The sequence below is a fragment of the Podarcis muralis genome, chromosome 6, assembly GCF_964188315.1.
Source record: "Podarcis muralis chromosome 6, rPodMur119.hap1.1, whole genome shotgun sequence".
Classification (NCBI taxonomy): Eukaryota; Metazoa; Chordata; class Lepidosauria; order Squamata; family Lacertidae; genus Podarcis; species Podarcis muralis.
In genome coordinates, this window is record NC_135660.1 from 49,634,349 (window position 1) to 49,650,576 (window position 16,228).

Below are 16,228 nucleotides of genomic sequence, written 5' to 3' on the forward strand. Positions count from 1 at the left end.
GAGGATGTTAACGGGTAACATCCCGTTAACTTTTAAGAGCCTTATTTGATGACATCTCTAGGAACATTCAATATTGCTGTGAAAAATGCCATGAACATTTTCTTTAAAAAGGAAGTTCACAGTTTGGAGCATGTCAGCTCCCAAATGTGATTCCACCCCCCTCTTTTTTTTAATGGCATAATGAATTTGCAAGGCCATCTGTATGTTTTTGAAAAATCAGAAACAAGATTCTTGGCCTCAGGTGCATTAAGTGGGTTCCTGAACGAATTATTCAGCACCTCACACATTAACCATCACGAAGACTGTCCTCCTTGTGTGCTCCTTCTTTGCATTTCTTTGCATTATGGCTGCTTTCAAGTACAAAAAGAAAGCCAGTTGCATGAATTCATATCAAATGGCTGCTCTGATTTTTATTTTTATTTTTGCCGCTGTTTTGTTTTAAAGGAGCAAATCTGATTGACAAAATGATACTAAATGTTTGTCCAGGAATAATAAAAAATGATCTAACTATGCTAAAGGATAAATCGATGATGCCTTCTTCTCTCCTTTTGAAGTATTATATTTCTCAGAGCCTGCTTCCCTACTCCCTCCTCAGCTCATTGCATTTTAAACAGCATATTTTCTGATCCACGTTAGCAGAGCCTACCTCATTAGCAATCATATTGCTGAATTTTGCATGAAGGAGGCCAGGAGAGTCTGTCACCGATGTGTACTTGAAGGAATTCGGCTGCTGACGGTATTTACTCTGAATTCACACACAAAGGAAGAGGAATGCAGAAGCTAAGTTACATTTTGAGATGAGGACATTGTATTTTTAATGCTCCTGGTGATTTAGACTTTACAATGGGGTCAGCAAAAAAAGATTGGTTCGGTGACCTCTATGCCAATTTAATCCCATGCTCCCAACTCACTGCTGGGTCCATGTCTATTTATTAAATTCGGCAGAGACCCCATAAATGCAAGGACCAGTTGGCAGTACCACTGCTGAAGTGTGCTCGCGACCTGTCTCTGAAAGGTGGTTATGGCAGATATATATGGAAAGAAGCAGGCATTTTTAGCTTCTGGGAGATTTAAAAAATGTGCTAAAATGGTAGGGGCTACTTTAACTATCTTGTATTGTGCATTGCTCTGGAATCTGTTAGGATGTAGGGTGATATTTTTTTATTTAAAAAATTGAATGAGTAATTAATTAAATAAAAATAAATACGAACTGCTCACGTGCAAGCTACCTGGGCCAGGGTAGAGTTTCAATGTGAGAAGAATGTTTTATGTTGCGAGTTACATTTCAGCCTGAGTCACCAGGAATGTTGGTTGATAGTCCACCAAAGGAATAGAGAACGGCAATACAGAAATAGAAATACACTATTTCCCACTGTGTATTAACTAACTGTGTCTGGTAAGCCCATGGCTGACAGGGTGCAATGGGCTTATGAAGGGCATTTTGCTGGGAGTACCTTCAGGCCAGGTGGCCTGTTCAGCAGTACTTTTTGTGTTTTGTTTTAGATTTTTAAATCTGGGTACTTTTATTCTGAAAAGGAGAAATTCTGGCTTTCATTACAATTATCAGCTTTTTGAGAATGCAATGAGGAACTTGGTTTCAGTGAAGTTAGGACTATGTCGTAGAGATATGACTTGTGAGCCCAGACAGAAAATGATGGCAGGTAACAGCAAAGAGGGAAACCTAAGGAAATTCCTGACCAGAAGTATAATATAGCTCAGCTAAAACCAATGGGAATTTTGCTCTTCAACAAGGTTCGTGCAAAGCTTGAACTTGTGTGTGTGTGTGTGTGCTCTGCAAAAGAAAGAAGTCCCAGAAACAAAAGAGACATATGTGATCATTGGAGACAAACTCAGGGCCAAACTAGATGTGATGAGAGTTAATAAAGAAAAAGAACAGAGATGGGGAGAAGGAGAAATTCTCTCTCCAGGCCACTTATATGGAGCCACCTGGGTTTTGAGAAATGTGATTCTGTGTCTAATAACAGAACACAGCCTCTCTTTCATCTGGAAAGGAACATTTCCTTCTATAAAGGTTCACCCTAATGTACCAACCACTTGGGTCCTGATTACAGAATAGAAAGTTTGTGAAAGTAGTTAGCAAGGTCTGAAAAACCTTGAACTCCATTGAGTTCACCCAGGACATGAATTGAGTGATCAAATGAAGAGGGAGGGTGAGGAAGGGAGCCCACCCTTAATCCAGGGAGTTACTTTGCCAGCCCAGTTTTACACAGACATCTGGCAAACTCTTGTTTGTAGTGAAAAAATCAAAACCCTCTTTTGTTACCTCGCTGATGAGTTCAGAAGCTTTCTTCTTTGCTTCAATCTCTAAGGCCCCTGGTGTAATACAGCCAACTCCTCTCATAAAGTTCAAGTCAGACCTGTATAAATTCTATGGGAAACCAATCAAAAGTAATTTACAATGTGGAATAGGAGAGGCAATATAGCCATCTAAATGCATTCGTTAGAAGTAACATCTGCTACTCAAGACGTCTGTATCGTTCGAGCATATTGGAATTATATTTTCAGATTCTGTGTTCATGTGTTTACTTTGTACATACTTATATCCATTACAGAGAGATGGGGGGAGGGAAAGAGAGGAAGAGAAGCTCAATATAAATAGTCTATAAGAAAATTGTAGATTATCGCTGTTTTTGCCTCCTAATTTCAGTTGGAAAGACCATTAAAGTGAATCTGTGCAATAAAAACCATTTCTGGTCACTGATACTGAGAGACAGACATACAGATAGTACAAAGCATAAAACCACAGTGTCGCAGTCACCCCCAATGTGTATGAATGAATAACTTCATTTACCTCACTCTGTAATTTATAAGCATTCTTGGCGCACCTCAACCTAACATCTTCAGACAGAGAAGTATAATCATGAAGCCACTGTCTGTATTCCTGATCACTGACCAAAGACTGGGCTTTTCTGGCATGTACCAGATTCACCATGTCTAAGGGCAGGCGGAACTGAGACTTCTGAAGGCCAAAAGCTTTCCTGTAATTTACCTAGGGAAGGGAAAAAAAGAAGGAAGAAATACTGTCATTTCAACGCCATGGCTTAAACCCAAACCTGCTTAACATTCTATTGAATTTATTTGCTTACAACACATACATGGAACAGCAAAGAAAACTCAGGCAGCCTCATTCTACAGTGCCTATTGTGCATTGTGCACATTATGCAAACCTCTGGATGGTGACAGTGAGATGGTTAGGAAATCAGAAATGTCAGGTGTGGCTAGTGTGTATTTATTTATTATATTTATAAAAAATATGTACATATACCAATATATATATCACATCACAGTGGTTTTCAACAGGATAAAAACATAAAACCAAACAATAAAATCATAAAAAGTTAAAAATATATTAAAAACAAGCATCAATAGACCATTGGGGTGGGGCAGGCAGTGTACTCTTAATAGCCTGTATTGACAGGCCTGGAGGAATAGAAAAGTTTTCACCAGGCATTTTAAAGTTGGCGCCTGCTGAATCCTTATTGGCGGGTTGTTCCAATGACACTAAAGGCTCAATTTCTCGCTGTTGTCTAACAAGCCTCACCAACACAGTTAACCAAAGTTCAGATATAATGATACCCCATCAATTGCTCTGAAAAGGAAATGGGGATGGTTTGGAGGAGAAGGTAAGAGTTTGATCATGCAAGGGGAGCAGGAAGACATTTATAAGCCTGCAAGCTGCTTCTTATCTCCCATAGCCATTGTTAAGTCTGGATTTTAGTGCCTGCCCACGGGAGGGAAGCCCTTTTGCACCAGCTTCCACTGATGGGACTCCTTAGGTGAGTCCTGCCCAATATGGATAAACAAATTGTGCTGCTGTTGTGAGAGTACTGCCAACTCGAAAGGAAGTGCTCCATCATTCAAAGTACCTATCAAAGGTCATCTGTCGTGCTGAGCTATGTTTATTCTAGGTTCATCTTCCATGCCCTGTGATACTCACATCACTCTGCAGCAAAGCTGCATGCACAGAATGAGAAATGTTAATATCTTCCAAGCCACAGGAGCCAATCATCTGTCCTTTCATTTTCTCAAATGCTTCCTTGTATTTGTACTGAGGAAAGAGGGGGAAATGAAGCAAGGGCATGAGGATTTACAGCATTACTTTTTCTTGTCTTGTCAGTCAGCAAGTATTTTAAATAAAGATCCAAACCTGCATCAAAATAGGCATAGTCTGCTTTTTTAAAAAAGAGGATTGGGAGTTTGAAATTTCAGTTTATATCTACTAAGTAGAAGAAACTTTGTTTCACTAAGAGAGAGGCCCTCATTAAAAATGACACCTGCCAATTCAATCAATGTAGGGAGTGGAGCTGTGCCAACTAGCCCTGCCTCCTGGCATCCATGCATTCAGTGGGAACGTCTGTAGCAGGGAAGACATCACACACACTCGCCCAGGCTCCTTGCAATCTAGACCTTTTCTTGACTGTGGTTCCAGATGACACGGAAACCTTAGAACATACATCTGTACATGTGAAACGCTTCCCTACTGCAAACATTTGCACTGCATGCGCAGCAAGCTCTGGTGGGCAAAGCTAGTTGGCGCAGCCTTCATTCGCACTCAGTCATCGAATGTAGGTTTGTCATTTCTGAAGAGGGCTATAATTTCAGCAGAATCTGCAGAAGGAACATTAAAAAAACCCAACGTGCTACCTGGTTTCAGGCACAATGAATTCATATACAGTGGACGCTCGGGTTGCAAACGTGATCCGTGTGGAAAGCACGTTCACAACCCGCAGCGTTCACAACCCGCAGCGCCGCGTCTGTGCACACACGGGTCACGATTCGGTGCTTCTGTGCATGCGCAAGTGGCGAAACCCGGAAGTAACCAGTTCTGATTTTTCCAGGTTCAGCACGGTGCGCAACCCGAAGCGTCTGTAACTCAAGGTATGACTGTATTTGAATTCCAACCAAATACAGTATCATATGGCACTATTTTTGATTATATGAGTTTTTGATCTGCCGTTCTTATCTTGGAATACTGCTGAATTGCCTCTTTTGTACAAGTGCCTTGTTATATTTTTCTTTATATCTTTTGCATCAATACCTTATACCTGACCATGCTCAATTGTTGTTTTTTCTCTTTTGTTGAATTTTCAGAATACTCTGTTGGTTGCGTTTGTTATACATTTAATAAAATAATTTTATTTAAAGATATATATTTATTATTTAATAAAACCCAAGAGTTCTTTTATCCCAACAGGCCATAAGAGAGAAGGCTTCTCCATTCAGGACTCCTTTAACATTATTTTTGACTCAAGGGATATGATTATTTCAAAGCATGGTAGCAAAAATACTTTTCTGTGTTTATCTTACAGCTCTTGAGCTAAGGAAGGATGCAGGTTATATGCTGCTTTATTTTCTAGCCTGTCCAAGACCCTTGTTAATGTTCCATTTGGCTTTGCTACACCACTGCACATTAGGGTCCTATTTTCACTAAACCCCAGGATTTCTTCCCAGTTTAATTGTAGCCAATTTGTTAATGTGAATTTGATCATGAAGGATGGTAAAGAAATATTTCAAGTAAATATTAAACTCAGAAAGACACGAATTTATCATTATGTACCTAACACACATCAGGATACACTTACTTAACACTGAATTACGTCTGCTTTTTTAGTCCAGTCACACAATTTTTAGAGATCATCAAGAGCTGGTTATATTTTCCCTTCAAACATAAAACACAGGCTTTCTTTCTGCCTTCCCACTGTCCACGCCAATTGCACCCCGGAGAATTTTATCAGCTAAGATCTCCCATTTTGTACCAGTCAATATTGCTATTAAATCAACTTACATCACTTATAATCTCAGTGGAAGCCTTTGCTGTCTGGAAAGGAATGGCATCCAGTTTCAGTTTATAACCCCCATCTTGCATCTTCTTCCAGGATTCCTTGTAGCAAATCTGTTTTGAGACAGTAAATGGGAACAGTTTGAAGCTCTCTCCCCAATCATATGCATATGAACCTAAGCCGAGAAAGAAACCTGCATTAATTCCCTTGTTCCTAGTTTTGGCAAATATAACTTTAGGCTCATCTTGTGCACTTCAGGGTCACAGCTCTTTTCCAATGCTGCACTTCACCGATGACAGTGTGCTGGATCCAGGCCCAGTTATTTGAACTAAGGTTACAATGAAATCAATAGGGCAAATGCCTTAAGCTCTACTGGTTTCTATGGGAACCCAAGTCCAACTATGTTGGTCTGGATTTAATCCAGTAAGTTTAAACGGAAAAATCAGGGATACAACCCACCAACTTATGATTCCATGACTCCATCTGCAGGCAGCAACACTGGGAGGCCATATTTTCAGAGAGCACTTGCCTTCAGCAGCGGCGGTTGCTTTTACTTTTGTGCATCATTTTGCTGCTACCACCAGAGGCAGTGGCAATAATATGGATGTTTTCTTAAACAAAATACTTCAGGTGCAGTACTGTTCCAAGGCATCATGGGGGGGGGGGAGAATGGCAGCCGGACACTAATGGAAATGAAAATTGCCAGTGTTCATATGGGGGCACAAATGTTCGTGTCAGCTGCCATTTCGCTCCCCACAATGGCCCAGAATGATGCCGTATCAGAAGCATCCTGACGTAAAGAAAATGGTGGCCAGTCACTACTGCTGCATATAAAGAAAATGAAGTACAGTGGTGCCTCGCAAGACGAAATTAATCCGTTCCGCGAGTCTCTTCGTCTTGTGTTTTTTTCGTCTTGCGAAGCACGGCTATTGGCGGCTTAGCGGCTATTAACGGCTTAGCGGCTTAAAGAAAAAGGAAACAAACTCACAAGAACTCGCAAGACGTTTCGTCTTGCAAAGCAAGCCCATAGGGAAATTCGTCTTGCGGAACGACTCAAAAAACGGAAAACCCTTTCGTCTAGCGAGTTTTTCGTCTTGCAAGGCATTCGTCTTGCGGGGCACCACTGTAATCCCTCTCCCTATGAACCTGTCAGCAAATTTTTCCATTATACCCCACCCCATTTAGGGACCTGAATTTATTCTCTGACTCACATGAAGAATTCTTTTTTCAGCAGTTTTCACCTCAGCCCTAGTTGCTCAGCTTTTCTGCGTCTTCCTAGCAAGCCTTTTTAGACCAAGTCACAGAACCTATAACACAAACCTGTGCTGCCTTTCCTAAAAGTAAAGGAGGAAACTAAGGCATATGGGCATGGGATAATGCTTCAATGACAGTCATTGCATGCGGGCTGAGATAGTCTTAACATGATCACCCTCAGGATGCAGAAATCCAAATGCATTGTTATCAATTCCAGCTATGCTGAGTGTAAAGAAGTCTCCAAGAACAATATGTTATTGAAAGAAATGGTGTCACTGCAAGACACGGCACAAAATGAAATCTCACCTCACTGATATTCACAGCATTTTGTTTAGCTTGAAAGATCTCAGGAAGTTCTGCCGTTTGGGTGTAATGATGTTTTACATTCTCTCCGTGTTCCTTATATATCCTCTGCAAAATACGAAAAATACCGTATAGGACGCTTGCTACATATGCCACAGTGGTTCACATAGAACACTAAAAAGTTATATTATGTAAAACAATTCTTATTACAATTACTAAAATTATCTGAAAGATCAGCTTTCCCAAATGAAGCTGTCTGAGTGCTTTGATCTTAGAAGAGCCCCACACCAATAATAATAATAATAATAATAATAATAATAATAATAATAATAATAATAATTTATTATTTATACCCCACCCATATTAAGTCAATTATTAAATAAATAACACAGTAGTGGTGTTTAATACTACAAGATAAGGCATTCCCCAACATGCAATTGTCCTCAGGCATGGCCATGCCTATGACCACATGGGAATAATTCTCTATGAAGCAGACCACACATTTTCATAGGGTGGAATCCACTTGGTGCCCTTGCACTCACAGAAAGGCTTTTGATCCAGCAGTAGCACCCACCAAAGACTATTAGAGGAGGAATAGAGAAGATGCAATGTTGGCGGAGTCCTCCTCCCCACTGCAGAACCCAACTTCCCCTGAAAAAAGCCTTCAGATAGTTGGTGAACCCTCTAGAACAGGATGGAAGGTGGAATGGGGGAATCCATAGATATCACCACCCCTTTATTAGCCAATACCTCTGATGAATCAAAAGTCTGTCCATTAGCGCAAGGGAACTTATTGAATCCCATTCTCATTGGCTTGGATGAGTGTGAACTCGACTGCTGGAATGAATTTTTCAATACCCAGTTTGAGAATATTATTCATTCAGATTTTTTGGTTTAAATTTGGAACCTCCCAAAAGGAAACAATACGGCACTGGTCCAATTACAGATTGCAAATATTCTAATTCACTGATATAACATGTTATCAGTCAGAATACAGTTGAAAATGCATCTGTACAAAAGTTCATTTGTGTTAAATGTTCTATACAAGGGTTTCCCATTGGGCTCTGTGGAGAATAGAAGGTTTCCATTCTGATTAAAAGTGGCCTTTGTGAGATTCATCTGATTAGAACACAAATTTCTTGGTTCCTAGGAATGATCTCAGTGACAGGGAGTGAAAAAGAAAGCCTGTGTTTCAATGAGGTCGTTCAAAGAGGATACCACTCTTATAATCATAATGTATATACATTATAACTTACATCCACAGCCTGGTTATAACTAATTCTAGCCTGGATCATCTCAGGAGTGTCTTTAATACTGGTAAACTTCAAAGCATATGGATGCTGACGGTACTTCGTCTGTTGAGCAGAAAAAGATCAAAGCTGTGAATTTTGTGCTGCTCTTTCATGCTATTTGAAAGAAAAAAAATCATAGGTTGCTTGAGATTAGAGTGAATTTGTGAACATAATTATTATTCCTCTTTCCTTAGCTTCATCTCCTAGGAACTTTCAGATTAATATTTGTTTCCATTTAACAATAACCTTTACCTATTAATCCTTAAAAGAAATCTCACTTAAATTTAAGGAAAATATTTCAAGATGATCTACGCCTACTAAAATACCCAAGGTCCCACGACTGGAAAATCTTTTTCAAATGGCCTGAAACACAAAACAGCATTTTGTATTAACAGGGTCTTCTGGAGGCAAAATAATTCAACAATAGGAGGCAAAACAGCAATATTTCCCAGGAGCTGTCATTCAGGTGTTGAAAATACAATGTCCTTGTAAAAGAAGAGCTACATGAAGGGAAGATGCAAGGGGCATGCTTTCATGGGAAACTGAAGCCAGTAACGAACAATATTTTCAGAGAATTGAACTCAAGTGGGTATGACAGAGGCTCTGATTCCAATCTGTGGCATATGCATTTTGAACGTGCACTTTCATTTCTTTTGCGCCACCATGGCTAAAGCACTAAAAACTTCCTACAAGACCTATGTTCAGACTGGGACATTGATATACTTCTTATTGTACCATCTTCACCTCTCTGTCTTCAATCTGAGGGTGCATAACGGCCTTCTTAGCATAATTAATATAACTGTCAGTGATGGGACCCTTTAGAATCTCAGAGGTTCTAACTGTGGATGATGCAGTTTAATTGTGTTCAAAATCATCACCAAGCTGCATTGTTGCTCTTTGTTGAAGTGTGTGTGTGTGTGTGTGTGTGTGAGAGAGAGAGAGAGAGAGAGAGAGAGAGAGAGAGAGAGAGAGACCTGGTTAAAAGTAGGTTCTCTGTACCTATAAATACACCTTATAAGGCTTTTTCTTGATTCACTTCATTAAAAAACCTAAGCTAGTGGGGTAGCAATTGAGCATTGTTTGATTGTCATTATTATTCATGATATCATTTGTCACCTACTTTGTTTTTGCAAAGGCTATATGGACTCCTACTGTTTTGTGTTTGGTATCTGGCTTCCCTCTAATTACGAGTCCTATTCCTGGTTTTGAGGGCTTTCATGTGGGGTGCCTTTTTCTTTCCCCCCTTTGAGTGGAAATTATTTTAATTTTATACAGACATTTTGCACGCATTATGCGGCAAGTTTTGTTATGTGCTGTCATGAAATCTCACCTCACTAATGAGTTCTCCTGCCTTCTTAGCTTGCTTCACATTTAATGACCCAGTGGCGATCCATCCGACGCCTTTCATCCAGTTCAAATCTGCTCTGTATCGGTTCTGACAAAAGGAAAAGAAAAATGCCCCATTGTTGCTGCTCGCACATTTAAAATGCCACCTAAAGAATTCACACATCAGAACACCAGCTGAGCCAAATTAGTGGCTGCTTTTGTTTTATCCACTTCTTTGCAGTTGTGGGTAGAAATGGAGGGGGGTGTTAAGAAAAGAGATGGTGATATCACCAACAGCAAACATTTCTGCTATAAGATTTAAAAGAAAAGGTTTTTCAAAAGCTTTATTTTTTTATATTAAAAAACCCTCCTGTTAGAGCTTGCTAATGGTTTGTGGTTAAATCAACACTGCAGGGATATGGAGTACTAAAAACAGTGCAGGAATGTTCCGGAAGATTTCTCATCAGACATTCCACTCTATCCTGTGCATGTTTACTTGTAAGTAAGTCCCGCTTGGTCCAATGAGACTATTCCCATGTAAGCGCAGACATGATTGCAGCCCTAGGGTGGATGGTAGACATTGGCCAGAACTTGCGATGTGTGACAACATGTAACCACTTATCAAACTTGTGGCATAATGCCTGGGGGGGGGGGGACAGGCATCTCCATAGGAGTGTGTTTGTGGCTTACCCTTATCTTGCACCTATACGACCAAATATGGGGGAGAAGCATAACATTCCTTTAAACCAGGTGTGTGAAAAGCTGCAGTAGCTTCACAACATCCAGGGCTCCTTCATTTCCTGGTCTAGCATAACATTACACAAACTGCTGGGTTGGAGGATAAATGCAGTGGAGGCTGGTTCCTCAGAGCAAACAGGGCACTACCCCACCAACCTCAGCCTGCCCTTAACCAGCCCCCATCTGCCTGACTCCTTACGACAACAAGGCAAGAAGGTAGCCCTGGCTGTCGCCTTCCTCCTTTGGCCTTGCAGAACTCAGTAGGGAGGGAGATGGGACCCAACCCACAATTAGTTGGCTCAACCTGTCATTGGCTCTGTCTCAGTCAACTGGTGGTTCCCATCTACTGTTGGTCTCCCTGTCTCCCTGCACTACCAGTTCCAATGGGTACCAACCACCACTGAACAAATGTAATCACTTTTTTGGAGGGTCTAAAAATGAAAAGGACAGCTTATCTGGTCCTTTGGTCTTTAGCTGGAGCAGAAGGGAAAGGGCAGATTGCTTCAGTCAACCTCTCACTGAAATATGCTCCATACAGCCAAGCTACAATTATTTTAAATTTCTCCTCAATTTAAAATGTGGCCATACTTTACCCCGTTATGGCTAACGGCCGCCATGTTTTAAGCTAGTAGTGATTTTGAACTAGACCAGAGTAGGGACTGGCATAGTCTGTGACTCTTTCAAATAATTAAATACTATAGCTCAGGACCCTGTGCAACAGTGTTCTTAGCATAACAGTTAACCTGTACTTGACTGTGCATGCGAGTTCTCATTTAAATTGCTTAATTTATTTGATTAACCCAGAAAGGCTTTTCCATATGGTGATTTAATTGGTATTTTCTTATGAATATTTTATTCTCTTTTATGTAAACTATTTAGAGGGTTGTTGTTTTTTTTAAAAAGTGGTATATAAATCTTAAATAATAAAAATTAAAATAAATAATTAAAAAATAGACAGGGTAACTTACATCACTCTGCAGGTCATATGCCCGCTTTGCCCATTCCACCTTCATATCTGTAGGCAAGGCAGTATAGCGATGAAGAATTGTCTTGTATCCCCTATCAGTGGCCAAATCCTGAGCTTTCTTGGCATGGACAATATTTATCATATCCATGGACACATTATACTGGGTCTTTACATTCTCAAAGGCCCTTTTATATTCCAGATCACTCTGCATCTTCGACATATGAAGCGAGTGAGCCATCTGCGAGTCTTCGTTCACACCTTTCACCCCAATCAACTTTCCTCTCGTCTTCTCATAACTCTCCTTGTATTTTACCTGTTAAAGAAGGGGGGGAGGGAATGGATCATAGTTACAAAGAAAGGTAATAAGCTCAAAGCCATTGTAAGCAACAGCATCGGGTTGAAGTAAACGGAACATTTCAATAAACCGGTTTAATAGGCTACTTCAGAAAAGGCACTTTGGCCTCCTGCAAAACTACTGACAAGCACACTTAATATGTCTAAGTACAACACATCCGTACATCAAAAGCATACTTTTCCCGCTCAACAAAAAGCAGAAAGCAAGTAATAAGGACTAACTTTTATATGTGGTTGAAGTGCACAAAATGAGGATGCCTGCATGCTCTTTTTTAATGTTTCCAAAAGGAGCATCTTTTTCATTTACTGCTTTATCCCAGGGGCAGGGAGCCTTTGTGTTACTTGAAAATGCATCATATGATTTACGTTTTATGTCATTATTAGCACAGTCCTATGCATCTAAGTCCTACTGTGTTCAGCAGGGCTTATTCACACTAGTAAATTTGTTTAGAACCACAGTCTAAGGTCCTAAACACATTTCTCACTGAATACACTGAGATTCGCTTCCAAGTAAAAATGCATAGTATTGCATCATTAGAGTCTTGCACCTTCTTGACTGAACCAGTAGCCCCAAAGAACAACACACTTGGCAAAGAAATGAGGTAGATGCCTAGAGGGGCAGCTTCTGCACGCCATGAAAGGGCAGCACATTTTCAGTGTTTGTTTTTTGTATTATTATTATTTTTTCTGCAGAAGTCATAGCATCTTGGAGTGGTACTGGGAAGCTGCAGCTCAAAAGGTCAAGTTGTGCTTTTCAGCACTAGCACAAGCTAAATAAAATGTATTGTTTCAGGTAAAGGTCAGTGCAGAGTTACGGAGTTCAGGTAATATCTATACTCAGAGGCTTGGGAATCAGATCCGAAGACAGACTTCCTCAACCTCAGCCCTCCAGATGTTTTTGGCCTACAATTCCCATGATCCCTAGCTAGCAGGACCAGTGGTCAGGGATGATGGGAACTGTAGTCTCAAAACATCTGGAGGGCCAAGGTTGAGGAAGCCTGTCCTAAGACCTTTCATAGTGGCAAGAGTTTAGTTCTTCCCCTGAAATTTTTCACAGAATTGTGTTTGATGGTAATTCAATAGCTTAGTTTTCTTGTGCAATACATTTTTTACAGAGCATTCCACCTGACAATCCTGTGTTTTGAGGGATAAAAGTGTCAATATCTGATAATGTGGGAGACTAAATACTACTTCTTGCAGGATGTTGGACTAGTAAGTGGGGCAGCCAGATGAGACCATCGTACTGCTGTACTGGTTGCCAGTGAGCTACTAGGCCAAATTCAAGGTGGTAGGACTAGCATATAAAGCTGTAAATGACATGGGATCCAAGTACTTAAAAGATATAATATATATCTGATATAAACAATTTCAGCAGGTGAGGCCTTGTTGGTGGTGCCGCCGCTGAGGTCCACACAGCTGGTGGAGACACAAGACAGGGTCTTTTCAGTAGCGGTTCTCTGTGGGATGCCCAGGAAATTTTGTGGGTTTTCCAGGAAAACAATTAAAAACACCCCCATTTACTCTGACCAACAGACAATGCCCCTGACAACCCTGAGATCGCTCACTGAGATAATGCTTGTAACTGTTCTGAGATCTTTTGTGTTTGTTTGCTTTATAATTTTCTGTGCCCTGGGCTCTTTCAGGAAGAAGGGTGAGATATAAATCAAATTAATATAAATAAAACGAACAACAGCAACCCCTGGAACATACAGCAAGGTCATTTCGGTTGGGGTTTATTTGTTTTGGTCGGTCCTCAGTACTGTGATTTGGAGCTCAGGTAACATAGGGGTGAGGAACCCATGATCAGCCCCAGCAAGCAAAGCCAATGGTTAGAGGTAATGAGAGCTGTATTCCAGCAACATATGGAGTGTCACAGGTCCCCCATCCTTGCTATAAACTACACTACCCTTAAGTTAGATCCTAAGACTTGCTCACAGGGGCACACTTTAGCTCCCTAGAGGAACGATGGACCAGATTCAACTAAGCTGCTGCACAAGCAGAAGCCAGTGTAACAGGACTTGCCTCCTCTTCCCCCTGCACCATCCCCAGATCTGCTCAGGAGGGTAGAGAGAAACCCCCAGGACAGTGCACAGGGGGAGGAGAGGGGAGATCGTTCCAGTGCTTACACAGATGGAATGACTGCCTTAGGGTGACACTGAATCCCATCTTGTGTGTTCAACTTGAATTGGTACTCACATCACTTGCCAGGTCCCTCTTTGCTTTGGCTGTCAGGAATGGTATGGAATCAAGATGAAGTTCAAATCCCTTCTCCTTCTGGCTCTCCCAACTACTTTTATACAGTTTCTAAAAGGATTTTTAATGCCACAATTATTTTTTTGTTACTATGCACCATTGCCATAACAGTAACACCCAAAGTTTCAAATGGTACCAGAAACCTGTGGCTTCATGAGCTATTAAAAACACACTGGATAAAATTGTTCTTATTCTAACCTGCATGTTGCCTACTGCTTAAATTTAGGAGTTCCTCCATTAGCATACCAATACAGTGGTACCTCGGGTTAAGAACTTAATTTGTTCCGGAGGTCCGTTCTTAACCTGAAACTGTTCTTAACCTTTAGCTAATGGGGCCTCCCGCTGCCGCCGCTGCTACGCAATTTATGTTCTCATCCTGAAGCAAAGTTCTTTACCCGAGGTACTATTTCTGGGTTAGCGGAGTCTGTAACCTGAAGCGTATGTAACCTGAGGTACCACTGTACTGCATATGTTAAAGGGCTGAAAGAGCAGTTTAAGGGCATAACTACTATAACACAGAGCAAAACAAGCCCAATAGTTATTTCTTCTCCTAAGGCCCCCTGGAAACTGTAGCTATCTGGCAGTGGCTTGCATTCTCAACACTCTTATTAAATTGCAATTCCCAAAATTATTTGTGGGAATCAAAGATAGTTAAAGTGGTAAAAATAAACCCCAAACAACCATATATTTATAGTATATATGCATTGAACCACTCTTGAGAAAGCATCAATCATTAGCCACAGAATAATTATTTCAATAGCATGAAAGCACAGGATTCCCACCCATCCATACCTCACTGATATTTGCTGCATTTCTTCTGGCTTGTATGAAGAGGGGCTCATCTTTGCTGATGCTGTAATTATGAAGAAAACCCTCTTTTCCTGACCTGTATGCAACCTGTTTACAAAGGCAGACCAAACAGTATCAGCACTGGGCATATTTGTTTTAAGAAGCAATACGTAACAATTTTCTAAGATAAACTTCCTGGATACTTACATCCAGTTAGTGTATGGTTTGTACCGTCAATGATTTTTTTTAAAAAAAGTTGCCTCAAAATCAATTTATGTTTTAGACTGAACAATTATGGTTGATATCAAAGAATAAAATGAAAAGAAAGATGAAAGAGCACGAGTGCTAAAACACTTGTGAAATGACTGGCTATCTGACTGTGTCTTTTACCTCAGTCTGAAACCCTCACTAGACAATAGTTTCGCTTAAACTGAGGGTTGTGCCTTTAAAGCACGTTTGAAGCACAGCACACACACACACACACACACACACACACACACACACCTGGGCACTGCAGTTTGTTGAGGGTTGCTGGGAATTGTTAACTCTGTGAGAGATAAACTACAGTGCACATAATTATTTAAGAGAAAGAATGTGTTTCAAATGCGCTTTAAACGAATAGTGTGTACACAGACTTAGATTATCTTGTTCAGAACGTTAAGAAGGGATGGGGGCCTACTTATGCCATTTCCCAAAACACCAAGACAGGGATAGCGAACACTCAGCCCTCCAGATGATGTTGGAGTCCATAGTAACCAATGGTCTGAAAGGGTGGGAGTTGTAGTCCTTGGAGGGCCAATGATTCCCCACCCCTGCTCCGTGGCCTCACTTGTGCTAGCTACTGGATTGTAAGCTACGGTATATTATACAGCTACACTACATTGCTAACCTGTATTGGTGAAAGCAATGCTGCTCAAACAGTGGTGCAGAGCCTGTGGTGCTCCAGAAGTCGCTGGACTACAATTCACATCAGCACCAGCCAATGATAAGGGATGATGGGACTTGTAGTCCAGCAACATCTGGAGGACCACAGATTCTCCACTTCTGCACTAAATAAAACACTGATTTCCCTTATTGTGTAAAGGCAAAACATTGGTCTAAGGGGAATGAAACTGGATTATTATTATTAATTATTATTAAATAAAGTCTAA

General features: G+C 40.7%; 1 protein-coding gene across 3 annotated transcripts in view; it reads right to left on the reverse strand.

The window, feature by feature from the left end:
• NRAP (nebulin related anchoring protein) overlaps window positions 1–16,228 on the reverse strand; it is a 58,477-nt gene that overhangs the window by 15,523 nt on the left and 26,726 nt on the right. For all 3 annotated transcript variants that reach the window (XM_028730230.2, XM_028730229.2, XM_077930238.1), the window contains 11 exons: window positions 15,081–15,185; window positions 14,232–14,339; window positions 11,683–11,994; window positions 9,981–10,085; window positions 8,615–8,713; window positions 7,362–7,466; window positions 5,807–5,914; window positions 3,959–4,069; window positions 2,813–3,010; window positions 2,285–2,389; window positions 647–745 (listed from right to left, as the gene is read on the reverse strand). In XM_028730230.2, coding sequence (XP_028586063.2) covers window positions 647–745; window positions 2,285–2,389; window positions 2,813–3,010; window positions 3,959–4,069; window positions 5,807–5,914; window positions 7,362–7,466; window positions 8,615–8,713; window positions 9,981–10,085; window positions 11,683–11,994; window positions 14,232–14,339; window positions 15,081–15,185 — 1,455 coding nt within the window. The remainder of the gene's footprint in view (window positions 1–646; window positions 746–2,284; window positions 2,390–2,812; window positions 3,011–3,958; window positions 4,070–5,806; window positions 5,915–7,361; window positions 7,467–8,614; window positions 8,714–9,980; window positions 10,086–11,682; window positions 11,995–14,231; window positions 14,340–15,080; window positions 15,186–16,228) is intronic.